The sequence below is a fragment of the Ips typographus genome, linkage group LG7, assembly GCF_016097725.1.
Source record: "Ips typographus isolate SLU linkage group LG7, UJ_Ityp_2.0, whole genome shotgun sequence".
NCBI classification, from domain to species: domain Eukaryota; kingdom Metazoa; phylum Arthropoda; class Insecta; order Coleoptera; family Curculionidae; genus Ips; species Ips typographus.
Genome location: NC_138428.1, coordinates 1,355,353 through 1,379,328, shown reverse-complemented (window position 1 = coordinate 1,379,328; position 23,976 = coordinate 1,355,353). Strand labels below are relative to the sequence as shown.

The 23,976-nt window shown below is 38.8% G+C and overlaps 6 protein-coding genes across 11 annotated transcripts in view; 2 read left to right on the top strand and 4 right to left on the bottom strand.

The window, feature by feature from the left end:
• The window catches only part of CalpC (calpain C), a 66,700-nt gene extending 60,867 nt beyond the window's left edge, over positions 1-5,833 (bottom strand). Inside the window, exon 1 of the mRNA XM_081983172.1 lies at positions 5,723-5,833. The gene's annotated coding sequence lies outside the window, so the exon portion shown is untranslated. The remainder of the gene's footprint in view (positions 1-5,722) is intronic.
• Positions 1-8,692, top strand: part of Atx-1 (Ataxin 1) — a 29,373-nt gene extending 20,681 nt beyond the window's left edge. For all 4 annotated transcript variants that reach the window (XM_081983211.1, XM_081983210.1, XM_081983208.1 and 1 more), the window contains 4 exons: positions 3,045-3,201; positions 3,254-4,103; positions 6,669-6,782; positions 7,353-8,692. In XM_081983211.1, the coding sequence (XP_081839337.1) occupies positions 3,071-3,201; positions 3,254-4,103; positions 6,669-6,782; positions 7,353-7,727 (1,470 nt within the window). In that variant the 5' untranslated portion in view covers positions 3,045-3,070 and the 3' untranslated portion in view covers positions 7,728-8,692. The remainder of the gene's footprint in view (positions 1-3,044; positions 3,202-3,253; positions 4,104-6,668; positions 6,783-7,352) is intronic.
• A 1,283-nt stretch (positions 8,693-9,975) lies between these two features.
• LOC145731386 (HEAT repeat-containing protein 6) lies at positions 9,976-16,542 on the bottom strand. Its single transcript, XM_081983149.1, has 11 exons — positions 16,251-16,542; positions 15,977-16,195; positions 15,618-15,782; positions 15,243-15,566; positions 14,855-15,189; positions 14,670-14,802; positions 14,427-14,614; positions 14,147-14,373; positions 11,212-11,933; positions 10,606-11,016; positions 9,976-10,547 (listed from the first exon to the last, which is right to left on the bottom strand). Exons 2-11 carry the CDS (start codon positions 16,124-16,126, stop codon positions 10,005-10,007), a joined length of 3,198 nt encoding a protein of 1,065 aa, XP_081839275.1. The 5' UTR covers positions 16,127-16,195; positions 16,251-16,542; the 3' UTR covers positions 9,976-10,004.
• Positions 16,543-16,943: 401 nt separating this feature from the next.
• Pect (phosphoethanolamine cytidylyltransferase) lies at positions 16,944-19,639 on the top strand. 3 transcript variants are annotated; one of them, XM_081983230.1, is made up of 9 exons: positions 16,944-17,356; positions 17,405-17,542; positions 17,596-17,775; positions 18,144-18,226; positions 18,278-18,456; positions 18,511-18,660; positions 18,723-18,858; positions 18,915-19,045; positions 19,387-19,639. In XM_081983230.1, the coding sequence occupies exons 1-9, from the start codon at positions 17,268-17,270 to the stop codon at positions 19,423-19,425; spliced, it is 1,125 nt and encodes a 374-aa protein (XP_081839356.1). In that variant the 5' UTR covers positions 16,944-17,267; the 3' UTR covers positions 19,426-19,639. The 3 variants fall into 3 exon arrangements, 2 of the variants coding, with proteins under 2 accessions (XP_081839356.1, XP_081839355.1); XM_081983229.1 differs by having other exon boundaries at positions 18,144-18,456; XR_014178801.1 differs by having other exon boundaries at positions 16,946-17,356; positions 18,144-18,456; positions 18,915-19,108.
• On the bottom strand, positions 19,600-21,627 carry LOC145731442 (meiotic recombination protein DMC1/LIM15 homolog). Its single transcript, XM_081983245.1, has 7 exons — positions 21,264-21,627; positions 20,732-20,924; positions 20,493-20,660; positions 20,270-20,389; positions 20,062-20,209; positions 19,857-20,011; positions 19,600-19,796 (listed from the first exon to the last, which is right to left on the bottom strand). Coding segments are annotated over exons 1-7 (996 nt in total). The 5' UTR covers positions 21,475-21,627; the 3' UTR covers positions 19,600-19,795.
• Positions 21,628-21,725: 98 nt separating this feature from the next.
• Positions 21,726-23,874, bottom strand: Vps45 (vacuolar protein sorting 45). The gene has a single exon (XM_081983188.1). The coding sequence runs from the start codon at positions 23,640-23,642 to the stop codon at positions 21,924-21,926; it is 1,719 nt and encodes a 572-aa protein (XP_081839314.1). The 5' UTR covers positions 23,643-23,874; the 3' UTR covers positions 21,726-21,923.
• Between the last annotated feature and the right edge of the window lie 102 nt (positions 23,875-23,976).

Sequence of the window (23,976 nt, the reverse complement as noted above, 5' to 3'; positions counted from 1 at the left end):
GCCACTACATTGTGCAACCGAAAACTAATTGCATACCTCATATTTTAATGAATAATTAAACGGGCTGAAACAGGACAGGACCAGCCTGGCAACCACTAACCTCACTTAACCTAACCTTGTAGTGCAACCAAAAATGGGGGAAAATTGACAAAAAAAACCAGTGCAGCAAGCAATCTTCAATACAACTGAATCAATTGGAGCCTGCCGGCGTGGGCTTGTTACGTCCCTGAACGTTGCGTAATATAAAGTAGATACCTATTAATAGTATGCACGGGCACAGGTGTTTCTGTTTACTATTAAATCTACTATTCATTGCAGGAATATTGCTAGGCTTTCATTATTATCTCGATTTTGCGTAACGGCTGATTGTTAAGCTTTTGCGTTACGACTTAAAAACAAATTGATACCGACCTGTTCTTTGTTCATATATCGTTAGTGTATTTATACTTTTACACCTCCATAGTTCAGGCAATCACTTTGACAGTTTTAATCATTCCATGGAGATATCCAAACGATTTACTTTGAGCTAAAAGTTGTTTACTTTTGAATGTGACAGATGAAATAGAAAATGTCACAGTCAAAACGAAACTTTTGCATTTTAAGTTCAAAACTATTGTTTTTTTTTAATGTCACGTGACTAGTGTCTTTTGTTGTCTTTAACAGTTTCAATTTTTTTTCAGGGTCACGTGACTGTTGATTTTTATTTTAAATAATTTTTTCAATTTCAATTTGAACTTTAAAAAATTAAATTTGACATTCCAGAAAAGTATCAATTTTGAAACTGTGTATTTAAGGGTCACGTGACTGTTTGTAGTGATCGTTAAACAAAATTTTAGCTTTCACAGTTTCAGACGTCACGTGACTGAATAATTTTAAGAAAGTAAAAAAAAAACGACCGTTGCATAAAACTGGACAGAAAGAAAGTAAAAATCAAAATGGCGGCCAATAGTAACCAAGAAAAACAAAATGGCACAATCCAACCATTAGGAGGAATGTTAAAACTTTAATACAAAATGGTGGTTTTTAAAAAATATCACAAATCAATCTTAATCAATTAACAGTGAGTGACAGATAATGGAAAACAAAATGGCGGCCGTTCAAAATGTCAAATATCGCAAAAAAAGTCATCAAAACATCAAAATTATGTCTTTCAATTAACACCTCGATGGTATCAAATTCTGAATTATTGGGTGTGTAAACTAACCGTTTCGTATAAGCTTTGGTCTAACAAACCCCTGAACGTCAACAAAACCATGGGCGCGGCTCAATTCCATTAGATTAATAATAATTAAAGGGGGGAGGTACTCGAGACAAGTTTTTTCTTGTTCGACCCTGACCGATAACAACAATCAGAATTGTTGGAGCAAACAAATCATAAGGTTTCGCCGTTGCCAAGGTGACGGGTTAGGGCCGATTTTCGCACGTCGTGTTAACCATCTGGTTAGGTTGAAACAATCAATGAACGGAATTCGAGTCAATCGAGAGAGTTGGCGTGGGCGCTCGTGTGTTTGTTTTCGCCGGTTACGTAAAACGCGCGAAATGTCAGTTTTGTCGGTAATTGCGAATTTCCGCTGATGAGAGTTTATGTCTGTTTGGTGTTTATTGTGATTCTATTTAATTAAACGGTTGCGGCGTAATAATTCACGGTCGGAATTTATTTTAAGCCGATTACGCGTCAGCACTGTAAGTTGGGTGCAACAAATTCACTCCCTTTTAAAAACGGCATCCAGTATGACGTAATAAAGCTGTCGACCAATGAACGCTAAGGGATTGACACGTACGTTGTCGCTCCGTTCGTTTTTTTTTTGAATTTGACGTCATGATGACGTAGTTGGCAGTTAGTCAATGTATTATTTTGTTAAACTACGTCATTGTGAGGTCAATTTTGCCCAATCGAGCATTAACTCGATAAATACATTTTAAAAACTACAATCCAAAAAATCTTTTTTTACGCTCTTGACAACGTTGTAAAGCACTTATTTACCTTAAAACTTTTGTGTGGGGTTTCATTGACAATTTGGCTAGACGGAACATGCAAGCAAAAGCTTCCAGGTGCAAAGCATCACCTCCGAAGATTCATCCTTCCTTAACAACCTCTCTAACTGGGGCAGAATGGCTTCTGCTCCCTCTTTCAAGATTCTAACAGCCTAAACACTCAACATAACTTGAACAGCTTATAACCGTTGAAACTCATTCTGCAGGTCACACTTCTCCCGATTTTCACACTGCACTCAACTTGACTGAACCCAATTTACTAATTAATAAACAGGAATTTAATTGTGATTTGTTTAGAAATTAATACAAAACTCTAGTAAACCAAGTAAGGTTATGATACGGTCTGCGGTTGTCAAATGTCAAATATCAAAAATTGAGTACGTTCCGAAGCAACACAGGCGGAGTGTGTTCCGTGTTATACATGTAAGTTAACAGATCAAAACTTGAACGTACGACCCTGTAAAAAAATCGGATAACCATCATCCGCAAATTTAACGCGCATCAATCTCCTCATTGTTCTTTCCGCAATAAATAACGTTTTATTATGGTAATTGACACAATTCAGATGTGTGTAGGACGTCCATTGTTCTACTATACATCCAGTGCGTGGGACGATTTCGGTCGAGAGAGAGATATAAGTTTTAAATTTGTATTACTTGCTTTTTGTTTTTTTTTTCAAATAAAAATCAATGAAAACGGAGGGAAAAAATTACTATAATTGCCACCGTTTCGATTTTATTAATGGCCGCGGAATTTGCTGATATGCTTTCGTTGGGTAAGGTTATTGTGGTGTAACCTTCGCCTTGTACGCGAGCGGCGGTTTAATCGTTTGAAATGGCGGCACGTTGCCAACTCTCACCAAAACGAAGATGTAAATTTTGATATCGATTCGGTTACAAACGGAAAAATGCTGTTTCAGTTTGTTAAGCACACTGAAAAAACCTTAAATTTGACAATTGTCACCTAACACTCCATTGTGTAGTAAAGTGATAACTATATCAGATCTGATTTTGAATTTTGTGAGTAATAAAGCATTTTTTTTATTTCAGAAAGGCTGTAAAAGGCCATTAGGCCGATGATTTCCGCGGGAGTAGAAGGACGTCTGCCCTACATGACTTATTCGGAACCTTGGAGCCGGAACCCTCCGAAACAGCCCTCTGAGGTGTTTCTCAGACCGGCACCCAAACTACTACCTCCCGCCACAAGGTAACTGAAATATTTTAGTGTGAGTGGTTGGTACTGACTCTTTTTCTTACAGAACCTCAACTGAACAACAACAACCAACGATTTACGTCCCCTATAGAAACTACAATGGCATGGAGGCCACCACGTATCCAAATGGTACTAGACTGGTACCGTCACGTCCGATTAGCAAGTACCCGTCACCGCCACCGTCGGCGATCCCTGTCAACCTCACCCAACCCAAAGAGGAACCAAAAGACGACCCATTATCACCCTACTCCCCCTACAGACTGTTCCCCCATAGTCCTCAGTATGCTACTTTCTCCTACTCCAGTTTATACCAACAATACCCGTTAAGAAACCCTTTTCCTCCAACCCCTTTAAGTCCACAAGAAATGTTCTCGCCGGCTACGCCCACTGCCAGCAGTACGGCCACCTTCCTACCACCTCCGGACACCTTCAGTCCTCCCACCTCTTCCATAGTGAAATCCAGCCAATCGGGAAGCGTGCTGAAACGAAACTCGCCAATCACGTCGGTGCCTCATTCGCCTCAAAGTCCTAGTTTTAAAGTGCCCTCGGGGAAGGAAGGTTCGATGAAACATCGACTGTTGACCAGACCGGAACCTTTGGACCTGCAGAAACCCCCCGAAGGCAGGAAAAGGCTGACGGCGACCATATCTCCCCCCAGGTCTCCCAGAAAACATCTGAACAACAACACGGTACCGCCAACGTTCCAGAAAGGACAGCTGATCCAGTTGGCCAGTGGGGAGTTTCGAAGGATCGAGGACATGAGGACGGAGGATTTCATCCAGTCGGCCGAGAAAAGTCCCGCGTTGAGGCTGTCGGAGAGTACGGTGGTGAAAATTGAGGAGGCGAAGGAGGGACACGTTACCATTACGTTGACGTACGACCAAAGAAGAGCGCAGGTGAGTCACTTTTTCAATATGGCGGTGTGAACGAATGACGTCAACGTTTAGTTGCTCGAGATGAACTGTATATCTTCTGGCTTACGAAACGTCGAATCACGGTCAAAATTTTAATACTGGCGCCAGCATAAATTTCTCCAACTTCAGAGGTATATGGACGCGCCTACGCTCTTACCACTTTTTCTTCGGCCGGTCGTTAATTTACGGGCAAAATGGCCTACATTAACAGGCCGAATTTTGTCCAAAAAAAAAATGTACGTTGCTATTGGCGTTTCAAGTTAAGATCGCAGCGCCAGTTGAACTAAAATCGGGCAACCCGTTCCTAACCTAACTATTATAAATAATATGACACTGTCACTGTCAAAATCAATGTAAACAAAGGGAGAAATGACAGCTGGAATGCCCGAAACTGTTTTCAAAACTGATCACCAGAGGGAGTATCTCTTACTTTTGTTTACAAAGTGAAAACTGTAGTAAATAGTTTTAAAGTGATGTTTTATAAAAGAATTACAATTATTTCTTGCAAAAACATAAATTAGAGACAGTTTTTGAGATTTTCCAGTTCTTGACTTAAAACTGATGCATTTATTAAGTGAAACCTGTCTTGAAACCTTAAAGGTAAGAAAAACACAGCTGAATGATGTTTTTTTTTAGATTGGCAGCCACCTAAAAGACCACACACAAACCGTGACATAAATTCCCTATTAATAACCGGTGATCTTTTGCCACTTCTAGAGTGCGCCTTCGGTGTGTGTTTAGTCACAAGATGTCACTGACCCGATCCTCGTTTACAGTCAAAGGTGGGCCCGGTAGAGTGGGTGGTTTTTTCGGAGATAGCACCCAAGAAAACATGACTAAAACACCCAACAGCAAAAATTATAAATCTGAAAAGTGGCACGGCGAAATTCCGGTAGCGGATTCCGCGGAACAAACGCGCAAATGCAAAATATGGGTAGCGCATAAAAATGGTAATAATGGTATACCCGGCGCTGGGTCGAAAGTGGTTTGTCCGGTGTGGTTTTTGAATCGAAAATCCGAACCAAGATTGGTCACCGACCTTGCCGAACCTTGCCTCTGGTCATATCGTAAACGTTACGCGTTCCTTGTGGCTATGTTTGTCTCGGCCGTTTTAACACCAAACTCTCAAAGATGGTAAATTAAGACTGTTTTTAGTCCAAAGTGTCAGAGAATAAGTAATTGGTACCACTGGTATCAACTTCCAAAGTAATAACAGAAATCGTATCGTATTCCTGTGGATGGAATAACGTAATAATGCACCGCCCTCTATACTAGAAAGTCTAAAATGTCACTTTTAATGGCGGCGTTCGTAAGGAATATGTTTTCTTTTATTATTTCGTGTATAGTTAATTGCAAATTGTGAGTGAAAAATCAAAGAAAGCTTCGTTCCTGATTCGGATATGTATAGACAGACAAATTGGTTAGAACATTTGTCCTGGAAAGTACAACACACACCAAACTAGTTTAAACACTGTTCAGTATAAGAAAATCTGTAAATTTAGTTTTTGTTGCTCTTACAATGAAGGGTGCTTTAAAATGTACTCGTGCATGTAACAAGTACCTATAATAGGTTTAGTGTACTAGAAAGCACTTGTACTTACCATTGAGTATACAATGTGACTTGAAAAACGTATGAACAGGCAGCAAATAACCTCAAGTTTTGATTTTAAACCGTAAAAATCCATCTAATTCTCAAAAAACACAATTTCCACAAACCAACGCAACTGTCACCATTACTATTTCCGCCATATTGGAATTTTTGACAAGCACCTTCTAGGCTATAGTATGCGGTGAATAATGACATTTCACCGACAACCAAGATGGCGTTGAATCTAGTTTCGTGTAATTTTTCATGCAACATTATCCATACGCAATTAGCTGATCTCTAACAGTAACAAAACGTAAGTTCTATTTGTTTTGACTCTGTAAGATAAACAAAGGAAATCGGCTCGGCCAGAATTGACGAGGGACTATTTTTAGTCGAAGAGTAAATGTTTGCCAGTACTATTAACGTGTTTCACAGTACGCTTTGGCATTATACAAACTCTCGGTTCATCAGAACGGAGAAAAAATAAACGCGGTGATTAAGGCATTCTTCAAATTATTCATTCCGCACCGTTTATTTTCGTTTGATTTTAGCTTCTGGCCTCTCGATTTAGTTGTGAATGACTGTTGCTTCAATTAAAACATTTCTTATCTCTGTCTTGCCTACTAACTAGAGAGAGAGAGTCTTGTGTATAGATGATAATAGTATCGGGGAAAAGAAACAATGGCCGCTAGACTTAAAATACCGAGTGGGCCTTGGTCTCTTTCAAGGACAACAGCGTTCCGGTACCGAACGTGTGGTACTACCGTGCCCCTCTGACGTCGCGCCCCTTTACGACTCTCTCGGTAGTAGTACTACTACAAGTACCGAGCGGGCATTCCACGCTCGGATTTTACGATGATACAACACGTGACGTACGATCTTCGAGATTATTCATTTCTCCTCTCCGTCTCGTTCTCGCCGGGTTTTATTGAACCGTTTTTTTTTCTTTCTTGTTTCAGGTCGAAGTGGACACGACTTCGGACCATCCCTACTTCGTGATGGGACACGGCTGGGCCAGTTGTAATCCGGACAGGACCTTACAATGCCTGGGATTGAAAGTTCACCGACTTCAGGTAATTTTGTTGTCACCTGTCTGTCAACGTTGTAAATGTCAATTTTCTTGTATTAACTCTTAAGCTCTGGCTAGAAACTAATTGACAGAAGATTGGTTGATTTTGCGTACTTAAGTTAAACTTACATATTTTTGACATTGACTAGGGATGGGCACAATGCATTGTAAAATGCCTTCTGCTCTAACCTCAAAAATGAAGCCGTTTACATTATTTATGGGTTCTCGGAAAACAGACGTTGCGCTGGCTCGTTCAAACAATTTAACAAAATAATAGAGTGTTTGCCTTGCTAAATGCAATTTGTAGTGGACGGTTTAGTAACGATGTCGTCCGTACTTAGTCACCTGAACAAACAGCCGGTCGTAAAAAAGCGTATAATACGTAAGTGCGCGGCACTTAAGTGCCCCCATGTGGACCCGGCTTAAGCAGCGCGTGACTGAATTCATATACACACACAAATTATATACTAGAACAACTCTGGTATTATGGGTTGTTCTTGAATTATGCCTCATTGCTAAGGTTATTTGAATTTACCACCAGTGTGCAGTAAATAGAGTTTCAACTTGTTTACAGGTGGGAGATGTGTTGGTGTCTTTGACAGCCCGAGAAGCCGTTTCCACCACGATTGGTCCGTCTCGGAGCACCACCATCATGACCACGGCCACCACGACGGCAATGTCAGCGCGACAGTACCCTGGTACCGTCACCAATCCTTTCCTCTCGCCCGCCAACTCTCCTAAAAACCATCGGCCCATGTCGCACTCGCCCCCCAAATCGATACGATCTCCCGACTACCCCTCCCACCCCACCATTCATCAACCGATGAACTACTACGCTAATGTGCAAATGACTCCCCTCCAATTGGACGCGGAGAGCAGAAAGAGGAGATGGAGCGCTCCCGACGCCATCGAAGAGGAGGATCTGACCAAGAGGAGTCGGCCCGAATGATCTTTAAACGTGATAGTTTTTTTGAAAAGGACGGTGTAGCCGGGACTGATAGTGATAATTTTGTTGTTGTTGTCGGATTGGTTACGTGATGAAATTGGCAACAGCGCAGTCGGTGATTAAACGTCAACTAATTAACAAATGATTGAAGTATTTGTCCAGTTAGTTTTGTTGTTTAAACTAAATTTGAATAAATGCATTAGATAGTGATCTTGTCAGCAACTAACTGTCTGTGACAGTTGTTGTCAACGTCAGTTTGATGTGTAAACAAACTGAATTTTTGACAGATTCAAAGCTGACTTCGTCACATCCAATCCGTTAATGTAGATAGTGCATATAAAATGCTTTTCTTTTTCAATGAATTTGATATTATATAAACATAGATGCGCCATTGTATTAAGGCCTGGACTTTACACGAGCCGACTGACTTTTAGTTTAGGTGTTGTAAGCGACCGTTGTTACCCGCAGAAATCGTATCGTAGTTAAGCTTTAACCGTTGCTATTTCCTAAGCGGCTTTGATTTAAAAAAAAAAATAATCCGGGCGATTATTTTTATATTATATTAGACATACATGATGATAAGTTGAATGTGCAACAATGTAGTGCAATCGGGGTCGCGGACCTGCTTTTTCTCATGACAATATATATTATAGTAGATTGTTTTCTACAACTAAGGGGGAGCTGCAGTACAAAAGTCCCAAGTTAAAACTGAATCTTGGGGAGGCGTTTTTGTTTCGTAGAAAGGACTTTTTTTGTAAATATTGAGGAAATGAATGAGTATTACTAAGAGTGATATATAATAATACATAATGTTATACCTTTATATGTAAAGTGTAGGTTTTTTTTGTTGTAATAAGGACGGAGTTTTGGTGGAGCAAAGATTGACGTGTCGTCCACCTCGATCTCATATAATGGCAAGCCGTGTGATAAGAACTGCTTTTATACGAAATAATAATATTCTTTTTAAAGATCTGTATTTTTCATTGTGGTTGTTACTTTATTGCGTTTCTATAAAGCTTCGAAGTGTGACTAAAAAAATGGACTGTCAATTTTTGACAGGTTTTAAACTGAATTCATAGTTTGACAAATAAGCGCAAGTTGCTTGAACCGCAAGCAGCAAGAAATGAATCATTTTTGTTTCACCCATTCGTGGGTTTTCAAACTGTCATTTGTCAAGTATCTTTTCTGGTTTTCACTTGGATTACTTGCAGCTACTATGATTTTCCCATTCATTTTCCGTAAAATTCAGAATAGAAATCAAAAATACTAACCAAATTTATACTGTCAGTTTACTAACCGCTTATGCCGCTTACTTCTTGCGGAATTAAAATTATGAATCCAGCTTTACTGGGGCGTAACATAGAAGCAGTAGGTTCGTGGACGGCCACCCCTATTTGGGCGGTCGCGTGACCACGTCCGCCCAATTCCTCGACTTTTTCTTTGACGTATGATTTTTCCATGTGACTTTTTGGCTGTGATACAGAAAAGTATATGTGGAAAGTGCGCACTTCCCTCCAATGATTACTGATGGTTATTTGCTTGTAAAGTGTCGACTTCTCTGCATAAAGTTGACAAGAAAAAAAACGTTATATACCTCACTTGTGCTTTTTTTGTTACATACATAGTGCGGTAAATGTCTAATCCATGTAGATAATATGTTTTGAGTTTCCGGTCCTCGCCTATTGAATTTTGAACTTTGTGATTAAACTTTGTTAGGTTGGCGTTCTGTGATACCCCACTGTATATTAATTAGCTTGCTTTGAACGTACTTTTTTAATGCAAAAATGTATAATAAATAACAAAACAACATAAAAAGGAGAATCTAGGAAATTACACAAAAAAAAAATGTAGACAATGATGTTGAAAGTGCCTTTGGAAGCTTTTGAAGGCCCGTATATATACATACCTATTATATACTACACTATATAAGGAAAAATTTGGGGGACGTGTCTATTATACAAAACACAAATTTGTTCTCATTAAAAGACTTAAACAGAGACAAAGCTATTTGGATGTAATAGCAGGAATATTGTACAGACATTATATATTGTGTTATAGATATATGTATATGGTGTGCCATTGTTAAAAATATATAATGTATAGAGCCGGGGACGGCTGTTATACAGTGAAAACCAATAAAAAATCCTGATATCTATATAAACTCTGTTTTTGTCCTTTCTCTCTTTTAACACCAAAACTTTTTTTTAAATAGGAATTTCTGTACATGAGTGACTGAAAGAAAATTTCGACATTGTTGCACATTCATATATTTCTATAAAATCACTGAAAAATGGCGGTCAAAATGTCAAGTGCGCGTTTTTCGCAAGTACCGCGACACTCTACGCGCAACTCGTCCAAACGACTAGCGGCATTAAACAGTTTCGTGGACTTTTCCGGTACTACACCGTAAATCACTTTGTGCATTTGCGTCTTTAAAATTTCCACGTACCTGGTCAGGTGCAACTCAACCTCGGGTAGATCCTCCCTGTTTAGCAGACCGGTCAAATGGCCAATGCCGAGGCAAATTTGCTCTTGCAATTGGTCGCGTCGATTGAAATCGGCCACGTCTTCGATCACCTGACACTTTTCCAGACTCTGGAGCAGGGCGGTCCAGACTAGGCCGAAATGCACATCGTAAAACTCGCGACGCGCAGGTGCCGTTAGGGCTTGGACGGCACCGATCTGCACTTTAAAGTTGTTGAAGTTTACGGCCGTGTCGGCCAGTTTGGGCAAGGTAGTCAATTTCCATCTTTCCAGACTGTCTTGGTACAAACGAGGGTTTTTCATGGCGCTCGCCAAAGCGTAACATGCGTTCCATCTAGCCTGTGTAAGTTAATTAAGGTTAACATAAGACATTTAGTGTGTAAAAACCAAAGATTACTTTGGCTTTCTTCCCAGAGGTGCAGGCTCCCTCCAAAGACTTAAGACCGGCCAAAGTAGCAGACTTAAACTCCGCCTTGCAAAGCATCTCATCATCTAACAGCTGCAGCACATTACCGAGAGTCCGGACGGCATTGGTGCAGATCTGGTCCACGTCCGCTGCTCCCTCTATGCCAGCTTCGAGGAATTTGAGGTATAATTCGTGAGGGAGCGGTTCCGAGGGGCAATCGCTTTGTGGTTGAACCAGGGCGTCGGTCAGAGTGGCCAAAGCCCACGACACTTTAATGCGGACGCCCTGATTCTTGTCCTTTATATTGGCTAGAATCGCTTCGGACGTGTCCATTACGAAGCCGGAATCTGCGCGCAATGTTGGACATACTACGTATAATGACAACGCTCTTATTGCCGCTCCCTAAAAATTGTTTACTTATTATTTCGATCAGTTAGTATGAGAGGTGCTTTTAAAAAGCAAGTTAGACAAAAAAAGTCAGGATTAATCTTCCTTAACAAAACGTTGAAAATGTCAAACTCACTGATGACTTGTGGCGTTTACTGTATATGAGTGTAAACCTAATCAACCGGGTGCAGAAGTGAAATAAAGACTTACCCGAACATTGCTGTCTTCGTCTTTCGAGCAGGTTAACAGCAACGTGACGCACAAAATCTGCTTGTGACTGGGTAATTCTTGAAACAAACGACTACCAATGCTACTCAAACAGTCGCACCCAGCCGCCCTTATTAAAGGATAATTCTCATTTTGCACAAGTTTAATTAACGGTCCGTTTAGTAAGGATTGCCAGAAACCCAAAAATGCTGACGCGTTTTCGTTATTACAGTTCCTCAACATAGTGTTGCCCAGGGAATAGGCGGTACGCGCCGAAAAAAGCACAATCTGATCGTACAAAGGTTCGCAAAATGCTATTTCCAATGCGGAAGTAATTGGCCCCAGGTAGGGTAAAATCATTGAGTCCAAATAATGTTCACTCATGGCCGACAGGATCAGAAGACATTCGAGTTTAACTGGGGCTGGGACTTTTTTTTCCGGAATTGTTTCGAACACGCCCAAATTCGTTAAGCACAAATTGAGCAGCCACGGGATTGATTCCACCTTAACATCCGCTTCTTCGGCTTCTTCGTCTTCCGAGGAGGAAAAGTGGGCGAAATCAAAACTGTCCAGGGACGTGGAAGGTTTGGTGAGTTTCAAAGCTTTGACTGACACACCATTGATGGTTTTCAATTGGCTGAGGGCAACTTGGATTTCAGAGGTGGGAGGATCCACCACCAGAAGGCATCCCATTACAGCCAGGGCTGTTACTTGTACTGAAGGATCTGAAAAATACCAAAAAATTGCCACGCTGTCGTTTGAAACTACAAACTATAAACTGCGCCCCACGTCAATTTTAAAATGTCGACATTTTCAAACAAAACAACCGATTTTATACAATACAACCAGAGTTGCCAAGTCAAAATATTTTACATTATTATACCGGGTGTCTTTGATCATTGATTCTTGGTATAAAAACCGTACCTTAAAAATGCAGATTTTTCATTTATAAAAGTTTTGACATTAGTGACAGATATCACGTGGTTTTAAAGGATAATTTAGATAGACCATTGTCAAAAATCATAAATCGCAAAAACACGTTTTATAACAAATACTGCAAGAAAATATTTTTAAATCCTGATTTTTGCAACTTTTGAGCAAGGTTTGACAGTTTTCACGTTAGTGACACTTGTCACGTGATTGTAGAACACTATTTAGTTAGACGGTCACGTGACAATTGGCAAAATAACTGTCATATATCTCAAAAACTCGTTTTATATCAAATACTGCAAGAAAACGTTTCTAAACCCTGATTTTTGCAACTTTTGAGCATGGTTTGACAGTTTTGACGTTAGTGACAGTTGTCACGTGATTTCAGAAGACTATTTAGCTAGACTATAAAGTGACAATTGTCAAAATAACTGTTAAATCTCAGAAAATCGTCTTGTTTCGAAAACTGTGTTAAAATGTAATTCTTGCAAATTCTAGTAAAATTTTTACAATTCTGACATTAGTGACAGACATCACGTGGTTTTAGAGAATAATTTGGAGTAAGAAAATGACCGTTTTAAGCGCATTTTTAGAATCTTGATTAAATTTTCCATTCAATAAACCGCAAAAGTAAATAAAAAGTTTCCCAACTAACAAATGGCAATAACGCAATTAAAAACGATAAATTATATAGAAAAAACATGAGAACGGTAGAAGAACCACAAAAACGGTAGACATACCGTTTTAACAGTAGACCTGGCAACATTGAATTGAATGAACTATTTTGCATTTGATAGTTTCTTGTCACTGCTGAATGAGTTTGAAAAGTTGTAACAAGTGTAACCTGACTATAAGCCACGCTGTAAAGTCAGAACTGTCAAATTTAACTCCATTTTGCACAATTTGAGGCAAAAAACGCATATTTCACATTTTGTAATTTCACGGCACTGTTTCAAGAGTTATGGCAACTGTCACGTGACTATAAGCTTATCATTAAACGTCACAGCTAGTTCAGTTTGTCTACGCTAATCCAACCATCCGAAATAAGAGCTTCTTAAGCTTTTTGACATTGCCCAAGTGACTGAATCACGAGTTTTGGCTTTAGCAAAGCTGAATGTAATTTTCAAGCTTTTCCATGTGAAAAAGATGTTTTAGAGTCTCAAGAGAAAAAACACAACACAACCAATGACTCACAATTGAGTTTGTTACGTACGAAATAGAGTTTTCGTCCGTAACTCGTTTGATTTGTGTTTTTAGTGTCCATGGGCCTTAATTCTTGACCTCTGTGGGATTTATTTTAAATCTAGATTCATCTGGCCGAAACCTCTGACCGAGAGTCCGGAAATTTTGTTTGACTCTGAGATCTAATTTCCAACTGGGACTTTTCGGCGAAACTGGGAACACTTACAGCACCCCAAGACCGTGCCAGGCACTCTATAAGGGCTTTGTAACCACCCACCAACAATCCTTATAGGTGAAAGAGCCGACCACCACAACCAGGGGGTTTTAGACTTGAAAAAGGTCAGGGTTGAAACCACCAAGTCAATTACCTAATTTAGTCGTTTAATTTTAAATTCCCAAGTTTTTTTTTTCTTGATTATTTAAGTTAGTTTTTTTAAATTTTTAGTTTCTGTAGCTTTCCCTAACTTGACTAATTTTGTAAGTTTTTGTTTCCTTAATTTACTTTAAACGGCTTTAGCAGTTTTTTATTTAAAATTTAACTTTTATTCTGTTTTTTTAATTTTCCTTAACTTTCTTCATATTTTGCTTCAATAATTTGGATTGGCAACTTTGTAAATTGTAAATATTGTAGTTTTCCTGTAATATACACTTGTACATAACATTAAGGTCGGTTTTAATTTCCTGCAGAATACCCAAGTGTGTTCATTTATAGCTAATTATGAACTCATGCAATTAATCCACTTAATTAAGCAATCTAATGAAAAGTGTTGGAATCTCATTAACCTGAGGTTTCATCAGAACAAGATTTAATACAAAAAACACTCACCTCTATGAGAAATCAACGGTTTGACTTTCTGAACCACTTTGGTGACCAACCCATTGGGCATCTGGTGATAAGGCGTGGACTGAACTAGGGCGGATATACACTTAAGAACTTGCGTCAACACAGTTCCTATATTTTGTTTTAAAATGTGGCAAAGGCTCTTGTGGAGCTCAATCAAAGACAAACCCAGAACAGTGCTGAATGGAGTAAAACTGGCGCTAGCCTTTTCACTAAAAAAAACCAACACTAACTACTGTTCAACCTTTCTAAAACTAGACCTAACCTAACTTTTGCTTCACTCAAGTAGGGTTTGCAGGACAAGAGGAGTTTTAGTAGCGCGTTCAAAGCGCACATTACAGTCCTGTAGGAAGAATTGTTCAGACAACAGGTGATTAAGTTGTGGTGGGTCAATCCAAGTCTTTCTGGGATGAAAATGTTCCAGTAGGTGAATATGACTGCTTTGTCTAAATGCTAAAAGCAAAGATCTTTATCGTTTGTTGTAAGGGTTAATTAAAAAGACACTAACCTTGACAGCTTCACAAAGAAAGTTAAGAGCCGCTTGTTGTACTCTTTGACTGACTAAAGTCAATTTTTCTACATCACTGTCTGAAAATTCAGAGTCTGAGGTCCCGGCAGTCTCTGGATTTGTTGTTTCTTCACTAAAAACAATAACAAACTTTTCAAGATATTTCCACTATTAGAAATACTAACTTGTTTAAAGCTGTAATGACTGGAATGTAAGCCTCAAACATATCTGGATCATGTTTAAAGATTTTTTTGAGTTTTGGTTCCTGACCGCTTTGCCGACTATTACTTTGCTTTCCATCCTTTTTCGGCCTTACTTTAATAAGATTCCTTTTACTTGGTGGTGGGGGAACACTTAAAACTGTTGGAACCAGCCTTTCAGGCATCAAAAAACGCACCCCATCCATCCGAAATACCATGTAAGTTTTTACAAACCCCAAGAGCAGTCCTAGATCTTTAGTTAAAAGGCTCTTGTCAAGGGAAATTATGTTTTTCAAACCGATAAGACATCTTTCTAGAATCTAAACTGAAGCTTTAAACCTGAAGCCTAGGATATGGTGATAACTGAACTCACTTTAAATGCCATCTGGCTTTTTCTGGTATAAACTGCAGGGCTTTTCAACAAATTCACAAATATATGGTAAAAATGCTGCAATGGTTTGCTAGTCTGGCAATAAATATCAGAAAGAGTTAAAGCTACTAAACACTTCAGAGATCTGTACAAAATCTCATCGTCAGCATTTTCAGGCTGACATAATGGACCAAGCTGTTGCCATACACTATAAGCATCATCAGGAGATATAAGTGACAAGTCTTCCCTTATAACACTCTCCACCCCTTTAATACCAGTAACAATGTTTTGATGATTGTAACTGAATTTGGCAACATTTAAACACCACTAAAAATCACAGTTTAGTTGTTTTAATACTTAAGAATTCAAGAAGTCAACCTCAGTAGTCGTAAAGAAAGGTATGTTGGGTACAGATCCATTTGTAGGTTTTGTGTTGGTATTGTGACTGCATACCTTGTAGATAAACTCAGCACATTTGGGAGCTAAATACTCATCATCTTCTGATACATAACGACAGAATTCATAGATGAATTTCTTTATTTCCTGCAAAATTCAATAATTGATAAATTAAAATTCCCTACAAAGTACATCTGGGTCATAAAAGAAACCACATTTGCTGAAGATTTATTAAGACAGCAATCTGTAAATTGTCACCAAAACACTCAGTACCAAGCACTACCACTTATTTAACACAACAGAAGTTTTTCACTTATAATCTTAAATGAATATAAACCCACCGTTACAAAGGGTTTCTCGAAAGGGGTTGATCCATAATTTATGCCATTTAGGTCCTCCAGAAGTTTACTAAATTGTGGACGATCACAGATCCAGCCATCCTTCATTAGCGCAGTAAGTTTGGCGATTAACTCGGAAGCTCTTTCATGCATTTTTCAAGCCGAATTTAGAGAAAACAATTTTAAAAGCTGGAGCAATCCAACACCCTCCACCATTATTCACTAAAAAAAGTTAGGTTAGAAATGCTGTCATCTGTCAGTCGGTTTTATCTATCACCTGTCTGTAATGTTTGTTTTCGTTATGTCGTTTTGCCAAATAATTAAATTTTAATTTCTGCAAGTTTTTTCGCAAAGTTACTGAAGACATTCAGCAGGGCAGCACCAAGGAATTTTCTAAAATAAAACTTTCAGGTCAGTTTGGCAGCCCTGCCCCTACTTCAGTACGTGCAAGACAGAGACGGGCAATCCAATCAGTGCGTTCCAACGTTGCCAAACAACCGCAATATTCGGTCATAACTTCTTAAAGAGGTTAACATTTTTTTAATCCGGACCAAAATAATCGTTTCGTAAATTATAAGCCTTATCACAACGTCTTTTTTAATTAGGATTACGAAAGAATTGATTTTAAAGCTCGTTTAAATGCCAATGGGTCAACTTAGGGTGTCCTTGCTTCACTATTGGTTCTGCGTAGTAGGGTAGGGAAAAACACGTGTTGGCAGCGTTGCCACACTACCTATTTAATCATATACAATCAGTTCTTTTCTCACCTTTAAAACAGTGCCTTACTGTTGACTGTTTTATTTTTGTTTACTGGGTTTACTGACCTAACTTTGAAGTGTTGCAAAAACAGTTTTGCTTCAGCAATATTAGTGTTAATTTACAGTGTTCAAGTATTTGTTTTAATGTGGAGGAATTTAATGTTAGAGGTGGCAACATTGGACAATGGTCTGATGATTCCAAGGGGCGTCACAAATCGGCTTAGCAGTGACGTTTCTTTACAGATTCTGTAATCATTGATCTATTTTATTTACATTTTTTCTCAATGTTAATTGTAACTTAGATTGTAATTTTCCCACTGAGATTACGCAGTATTATATGTTGAGTAGTAATTGTTATTTAAAGTCGGAAAAAACCGTGTTTTAATCAGTCCTCAAACACAGAAAACAGTGAAAACCCTTATTATTTGGATTAGATACAGAAAAAACACCACTACTTGGGTAATATTCCACCAGCATTTCCATAACAACACTACGGGGACCAGAAGTCATTCTCCTGTCAGACTTTATCATCCAAAATGCCTGCAAATGAGCCAGATCACCCCATCAATGGGTTTGGGAATGGTTCAAACAATAAAAGACCAGTGAGAGTGTGGTGTGATGGCTGGTAAGTGTTGCATTATATTTGGGGCCCCTTTGACATGTATCATTCCAGTTATGACATGGTGCATTTCGGTCATGCCAACTCATTGAGACAGGCCAAAGCCCTGGGAGACTATCTGGTCGTTGGGGTACATACTGACGAAGAAATCACCAAAAATAAAGGACCCCCAGTGTTTACAGAACAAGAAAGGTCAGACATTTGGTTCATTTTACAATTAATATAATAATTACGATTTACTGTAGGTATAAAATGGTTAGGGGAATTAAGTGGGTAGATGAGGTAGTTGAAGGGGCCCCTTATGTAACCAGTTTAGAAACCCTGGATAAGTATAATTGTGATTTTTGCGTGCACGGGGATGATATTACCATGACAGCAGAAGGTGTGGACACCTATCATTTGGTTAAGAGTGCTGGAAGATATAAGTAAGTTTCATTTTTTTTATCAATGATTTCACAAATCTGTTTTGTCAATGTCTTGTGGTGGGTGTAACATTACACCCCAGTTAAGCTGTGTCTACATAATTTTTATCAACATGTCAGATAAATTGAATAATCTGTTTTTGATTGTTTATCTAAATATCATAAAAAGGCAATATCTAAATTATTATGTCAATTTAAGCTGTTTGTAGTGTGCCAAATAGTACACAGTCTCAATATCATTTAAGCCTTTGATATAGTATGCATTACTTTTAGTTAAGTTTACTTTGACATGCCTGACAATTTTTAAACGTCAACTGAAGGTTTATGAATAACTCTATTTTGCCTAATGACATCTTAATTGTCAATTTTAGAGAAGTGGAACGAACGGCAGGAGTCTCAACCACGGATTTAGTAGGGAGGATGTTATTGCTCACGCGCAATCATTTCAAACAAGGTCAGTATGAGTACAGCGTGGCGCGCGAGCATTCTACAACGATGGGTCAAGACTCTTCCGCCAGGTCGCCTTGGACTGGTTGTAGCCAATTTTTGCCCACCACTCAAAAAATTATACAGTTTTCGGATGGTAAAGCGCCGAAAAAAGGCGATAAAGTCGTTTACGTCGCTGGGGCGTTCGATCTGTTCCACGTGGGCCACTTAGACTTTTTGGAAAAGGCGCGTCAAAAGGTTTTTGTATAACACTTGACAGCTGTCATATCACTCACCAGTCTCGATTTATAGGGTGACTTCCTGATAGTTGGTTTGCACACCGATCCCGTGGTGAATCGTTATAAAAAGTCCAACTATCCAATAATGAACTTGCACGAACGTGTTTTGAGCGTGTTGGCTTGCCGCTACGTGTCCGAAGTGGTGATTGGCGCCCCTTACAAGGTCCTACACTTTCTTAATTGAGTGAATCAATCAAATTGACGGGTTTTTTTGACGTTTGACAGGTTTCAGAAAGTTTAATGTCCCACTTCAAGGTCGACGTGGTCGTGCACGGGCAAACACCGGTAATGTGCGACGAAGACGGAACAGATCCCTACGAGGTCCCCAAGCGCCTGGGCAAATTTGTAACAGTGGATTCAGGTTGGGGTTTGACATATTCCCGTTACACCTTTAACTGAATTGTTATTTTTTGACAGGAAATGACATGACTACGGAAAGAATCGTGAGCAGAATCATCAACAATCGATTGAAGTACCAAGAGAGGAATACGAAAAAGGAGAAAAAGGAAAACGACCTGATCGAGTCCTTAAAACTGCAGGGTCTGACTGTATGAATGTTGTTATAATTTTAATTCTAGGACTTTTTTTATTAAGGTTTTTTTAACCAGCAGGCAAGTATAGACAGATAGTTTAATCTTGGGGCTACTCTTTCTGCTTACCATTTTTGTGTACGTTGGCTTCAGTTTTTGTTTGTTGTTAAGGGCCGGCTAACAATTGGCTAGTTAAGGATGTTAGGTTTGTGTATAGAAGCAGTAAACCAAAGAAGTGATTTGGCACACAGTCAAAATTGCCATTATTCATAAATATTTTGTGATTGTGAACATCTTATAATTGACAGGCTTTGTGTGTTTTATATGTGCATTTTACTAACAATTTGGATTATTTTTAGCGTAACTGTCGTTGCAATATTGAAGATAGAGCTGTCTAAATGTTTAGGAAACTGTTTGCACTAAATACTGGATAATTACCTGCCACCTGATGACACAAAATAATCTTGTTTTCTTATTTATTATTTTCACTTTTTATACTTAATTTTTATAAGTTATTGTATATTATGCAGTTTAAGTAGGGTTTATTATTCGAATATAATAATACTTGTATGTAATTTTTATTGTTAAATATATTATTGTTTTTGATTGAAAGTAATACTCTAATAACATAAAACGAACTAACAACAATGTTAAAAGCGTCTAATCTTCCTTTTTAGGATCGGCGATTCCACCGTTACTAATCACAAATTCTACTTCCTGTTCTTCTAAATTCGGACTGTCGTACAACCGCGCCACTCTCAGATTACCTCTACCTAAACGATTATTGTCCGGTTTAACATATACCGAGTGGTTCAATTAAAGAATACACTAGCCTTTTTTCAAAGCCAACCGAGTGGTTGAGGAATGGGCGAGAATATTTCCGCCAACCGGTTTCACTTCTAAATCGTTAACCAAACCGTAATTCATCTCGGTGGTGATTTGATTGGTTAGAAACACTGCTACGTTATATTCTTCGCTGATTTTCTAAAAAAATCAGTGAAAAACCCGCAAATCAAACATCAGTCCGGTTTTACCTGCAATTTGGACATTAACAAACCGAGCTTGGACTGTCTCTCCGACATTTCTTTGGACCCGGTAAAGTCCACCCGAAACAACGCCATAATAGAGTCCACAATCAATAGTTTGAACATTCCAGGTTCTTCGTGGAACTTTTGTGACACGCTGTATATAAAATATACTGCAACGTACAGGTTAATCTGAATATTTTGAGGCTTAAACTACCTGTTCAACAGTTCGTACTGATGCTCAGAATTGTACGCCCTGGCGTACAGAATGTTTTCTAGGACACCATTTGGGTCCAGATCGAAACGGTCTGCAATTGGTTTGATTCTTTCAGGACGACTGTATTTTAAGTTAAGTATTTAATCCAATACTTATTAATGTTGTTACGTGAGTTGTGGTTACAAAAAAAGCAGCTTTTAACTTGGCAGTATAAAAAGGATACAAAGTGTGTTCAGTATCTATGAAAATAACTTTTCCTCCAATATAACCGTTATTATTCGGCATTTGTGCGGTGACACATAACGTGTGCGAAATCTGGGTTTTGCCGGTTCGAGCCTCGCCAAACACTTCAGTAATCGACATGGATTCAATACCACCACCGAGAATTTTACTACACGTGAGAAAAAGAACATTGAAAAAACCCTCTCTGTGTGTGTCATAAGATTTTTTTTTAAATCGTACTCGATATTGGCACTGCCAGTAGTCAACTTGAAAACTTGACGTCTTTGGTCGCAAACTTCCAAAGCTGTGACGAAACAACAAGTCGAGTTGACTTGCTGATACAGTTTCAGACAGGTTTCCCTGATTTTGGCCACTTTCTCTTCGGTGAATCCTTTGATTGTTAGTAGTTTTCTTGTGGTGCACATTTGTACCCCTAGTACAACAATGACGTTGGATATTGTTCATGGTACATGGAATTTTTTATGATTGGTACTCATACTCAAAATAATACACATTATAACATCAAGTCAGTATTTCAAATTTGAATAACCAGTAAAATAGACTAGCGCCCCCCATGTATTCGTTTTACAGCTGCACTGACTAACCAGAGCAACTGTGATCTCATCTAACATTCGGTCACATGATCACATAACTGAGAAACCATTCAACTCCTCGTGACCAATTTTCAAACGTCACATCATAGAGTTTCAATTTACATCAAGCAAACAAACAACCATCAACATTATTTTAGCTAAATAATCATATAACTTACCTTTAATCGTGTTAATCCCGAATTTCTGCAACTTTCTAACATCTTCTACTGCGATACCGTGCTCGATCAGCAAATCCACATCCAAAAACGACACCTCGTCCTCCTCCTCAATGTTCCCGACCGACTCCTCTTCGGTCCGTGAATCCGTGGTGGTAGTGGACTGGTCCGCCCCTATTGCTTCTTCAATTACGGGTTTTTGCAACGCTTCCATGACAAATTCACTCAATATTTTCCAAGAAAACAACTAAAATTTGAGAGAGCGTTCAAGTCCCGCCGCCATTAAACTCAAAACGACGCCTTGCGCGATGCTGTTTTGTTTTACCATTTGAATGCTTTGCTCTGATTGGCCAACGCAAACCTTGTGTTTGTTTCTATCTTTGTCTATTACACAGGCTTAAATACAACAGGTTGTTCAGTGTTCCCTTCATTAGAGGAGTGCGTTCAGAATTAACACAACTTACATTCATTATAATAACAATTTACTATATTTCAATTAAATAATTCTTACAAACGAAAATAATTAAATACACGCTTAATTAAAAATACAAACTTGAAGTTCTAGCCTGAATACCTTGACTAGACCCACTGTAATAAAGTGGAAAAACTGCATTCAAGCTAAAACTAATAAAGGAATGTGTGGGTCATATGTTAATCACACCTTCAATCAAATCTAACATTTTTAAGGTGTCTAGTATGTTTCCGCACCCGCATGTCCTCCCCTCTAAAGGCAGCTTCAACCTCCTCCAAAAAACTACTAGAGTTATGCACTGTGGTCCCTCCTAACACTATATTAAAGTTAGGGTAAGTTTTGTTTAAACTATGAACCGTAAGGGACTCCTCATAAGTGATACCTCCGACTATAAAAACTATCACATCCTGCGCCCTTAATCCACTTGAATGATTCCCCATAATTGGGTATAGATGATCCTTAAGCCGGCCCTTGACCAAATCCTCCAAAGTGTCGTGTAACAAAGGTTTGTGTTGGGTGTAGACGTTGTCAACCCCACTCAAACCTTTGAAGAACCTTTTAGTGATTTTCACCGCGTCTTCCACATTGAACAAGTTGCTTTGTCTGGCGTGCGATCCGGCGTATTCAACTAAGTAAACCACGTCACGGATTAGTTTGTCTGATACTCCACGTTTCTTCAGCATCTCAATTAATGTGTAAGTTTCATTATTGCTGTGACTTTGGTATCTCAAAGCGTACAACATAACTAACTTGGCTGAGTCTGAGTGACGGATTTTGTCGTCCTGAATCAGACGTTTTACATTAGCTAGATGTGCCGAATGGTCATTTTGTGAACTAATCTCCTGCTCAACTTCAGATACATCCAACAGGTGGTGTTTGGTCACCATAGAACTCAATTCCCCCACTACAGTAACGTGTTTAGTCACGTTACCTGAGAGTTTTTTAAACTGGGGGTAACTTTCTACAAAATTCTTCATGTCTGCTATACTTTCAATTTTCTGGTGACTTTTTGCCTTGGCTTGAAACTGGTCCATGAGTTGTTTAATGTTTTGCCCAATATCTCCATAGTTCATAAAGATATTTTTAGCATAAAACGCGTCCTGCTCAGCAGATAACACAACTTCAGATAACTCTTTGGACACCCCTGGTATGCCAGACAAATTAACTCTGTTGTTGTTTATTGTCAGTAGCTCATGCACCATAGCTTGGTAGGTCCACTGGTTCAGTAAGGGAGTAATAGGGTCATCCCTTCTGTCTAAAATTAGCAGTAAACTGTGTCCACTTTGACCGAAAGAAAAAAGTGATGACTCTTTATTCATTACATCCTCCACTTTGCTACCAAGCTCTCTGGCTAGCTTGGAGTTAGCCTGGTAGCGTATAATAGGAGACTTTTTCAATGACAAAAGCACTGAAACCAATCCCTGAACTGTACGCTGCAAGGCATTAACATTCCATGACAATCTCTCCATACAACATGGAATACCCATAGAAAATACATGTGGATTGACTGCCAGATAGTCCATGTATAATTCCAGCACTTCTTTGACCACTTCATGTTCGTCATTTTCCGCTAAACTCTTGATATCAGCCTTGGCCACAATATTTGAAAAATAAATGTAATAAGCTCCATATTTAGGGTTACGCAGTTCAGCACACAATAATTCAATGTTATGCTGGGTGGGTCTTAGGAAAACCAAGCATTTTAAGTAGCGCAAACCTGTGGAATTGGCGTAGTTGGGGGCGTCCAGCCTTTCTAGTAGAAACACCTCTTTTTGTTGAATCTCACTTTGACTGTACACCATACTGATTATACTGGTAGTTTCTTTGTCCATTAGGAGTACCTTCATACCTGGTTCACTTTCGTCAGTCATTTTGTCCACGTAGGCCTTTACGGCCCCTATTACGTTCATTTTTAGGGGGTTCTTTATACCTTATGTTGTAGATTGTATGATTGTAAACAAACTCTGACGTTTGCAGTTAACCTCACTTTCTGGTAAAACTGGTTTGGGTATGATGTTTTAATAAAATTTTATAACCGTTGAAAAGTTGAAATAAGTTCAGTAGGGCAGCAAAATACACCTTAAGTTGTAAAATACGGAATCAACAACTTTTTTATATTAAAAAAAATATTATTTACTGCAGCTAATTACACGATCGCCCAATTTGATTGGTTCAATTGACACTATTGACAGTGACGTTTACACAAACAACGATGCCCTAACCTAACTTTGAAAATTTTTACAT